Source organism: Scleropages formosus, chromosome 15, assembly GCF_900964775.1.
Source record: "Scleropages formosus chromosome 15, fSclFor1.1, whole genome shotgun sequence".
NCBI classification, from domain to species: Eukaryota; Metazoa; Chordata; class Actinopteri; order Osteoglossiformes; family Osteoglossidae; genus Scleropages; species Scleropages formosus.
The window spans coordinates 25,282,660-25,284,741 of record NC_041820.1 but is presented as its reverse complement, the minus strand read 5'-3'; the positions used below and the strand labels follow the sequence as shown (position 1 = coordinate 25,284,741).

The window sequence follows — 2,082 nt, the reverse complement described above, 5'->3', positions numbered from 1 at the left end:
TACTGTGGTGACCCTAGTCACTTCCGTCTCCAGTGCCCTGTCCGCCCTGAGATCAAGGTGAGTGGCACCCTCTGTTGTAACCGCCTCGCGGTACCCGTAATGTTATCCTGGGGAGCAGGACAGGTACAGACGCAAGCACTGGTGGATTCGGGAGCAGCAGGGTGCTTCATGGACATTGGGTTTGCTCGGTCTCATAGCATTCCCTCCAAACCCATTGGGGGGCGTCTTAAAGTGACCGCCCTAGATGGCCAGCCCCTCGGGAAGGGTTTTGTGGACCACCAGACAGCCCCTGTAACTGTGAGAGTAGGTGTATGTCACCAGGAAATGTTGAGTTTTTATTTGATTTCGTCTCCGGAGTTGCCCCTGATTCTCGGGTTCCCTTGGCTCTCCAAGCATGACCCAGTGTTTCAGTGGAGTACTGGGGAGTTGGTGGCTTGGGGACCCCAATGTGAGAAAACCTGCTTATAGCTACCCTGTCGAGCTACGTCTATAGAAGGCTCAGAATCGGCACTGCAGGTGCCAGTTCCTCCCGAGTATCAGGATCTTGCGGAGGTTTTTAGCAAGAAACGCGCATCCGAGCTCCCACCGCATCGCCCGTGGGACTGTGCAATTGATCTCTTGCCGGGTACCACGCCTCCGCGTAGTCGCATTTACCCGTTGTCCAGACCCGAACAATCCGCCCTCCAGACTTATATCACCAAAGCCTTAAAGACAGGAATTATTCGACCATCCACGTCCCCCGCGTCTGCCGGGTTTTTTTTCATCGAGAAAAAGGATGGGGGGTTACGCCCCTGTATCGACTATCGGGGGTTGAATAATATTTGTGTGAAATATCCACATCCTCTGCCCTTGATCTCAGCCGCGCTTGAGAACATTCAGCAGGCGCAATGGTTCACAAAGCTAGACCTGAGAAGTGCGTACAATCTAGTCCGTATCCGGCAGGGTGATGAATGGAAGACTGCTTTCAGTACCACCCTGGGTCATTACGAATACCTGGTTATGCCTTTTGGTCTTGCGAACGCACCCAGTGTATTCCAGGCGTTTGTGAATCATGTGCTCGGGGACATGATCCACAAAGGCGTCCTGGTATATCTTGACGATATCCTGATTTATTCTGATACGTTGGCCAAGCATGTATTGACTGTCCGACAGGTGCTCCAGAGACTGTTGCAGAACAGATTATATGTGAAGTTGGAGAAATGTGAATTCCACAAGCAGAAGGTCTCCTTCTTGGGGTTCATACTTACCCGAGACGGCATTGCTATGGATCCGGGTAAGGTCCAGACCATCCAGCAATGGCCTCGCCCAACCACCACTAAGGCTCTCCAGCGATTTTTGGGGTTCTCCAATTTTTACCGCCGATTCATCAGGAACTTCAGCACGATCGTCGCACCATTGACAGCACTTACAGCGAGTAAAACCCCTCGTCTCCCGTGGAACCCAGAAGCCCAACGAGCCTTCGAGAACCTCAAATCCAAGTTCTCTACAGCCCCCATTCTGCATCAACCCGACCCTGAGTTGCCATTCGTGGTGGAGGTTGACGCCTCTGAGTCAGGGGTAGGCACTGTCCTTTCTCAGAGGCAAGGTAAGCCCGTGAAATTATACCCTTGCGCATTATTCTCCAGGAAACTGTCTGCGGCTGAACGAAACTACGACATAGGAAATAGAGAGCTCCTAGCAATTAAGTTAGCCCTAGAAGAGTGGAGGCATTGGCTAGAAGGGGCACAACACCCTTTTTTGGTATTCACGGATCATAAGAATTTACAATATCTGCAAACAGCCCGGCGCCTCAACGCGCGTCAGGCCAGGTGGGCGCTGTTCTTTTCTCGGTTCAACTTTACTGTCACTTACAGACCAGGTCCCAAGAACATCAAAGCGGACGCCCTTTCCCGGCTGCATGACGAAACGTAGGAGGTAATGGAAGCGGACTACATCCTGCCCAGGTCCTGCTTTGTAGCACCCGTTCAGTGGGACTTCACCCAGGACCTGGCCCAAGCCCAACAAGGGGACCCCGAACCACCAGGTAAACCTTCTGGAAAACAATATGTTCCACCAGGTCTGAGGACGACTCTCCTACAATGG

At 52.4% G+C, this 2,082-nt stretch overlaps 1 protein-coding gene across 1 annotated transcript; it reads left to right on the top strand.

Annotated features, from left to right (window-relative positions):
* Positions 1–720: 720 nt before the first annotated feature.
* Positions 721–1,854, top strand: lrfn4b (leucine rich repeat and fibronectin type III domain containing 4b; the record flags this gene model as incomplete). Its single annotated transcript, XM_029258323.1, has 1 exon — positions 721–1,854. A coding segment is annotated over one exon (1,134 nt), but the record flags the coding sequence as incomplete, so codon positions are not given.
* Positions 1,855–2,082: the final 228 nt, after the last annotated feature.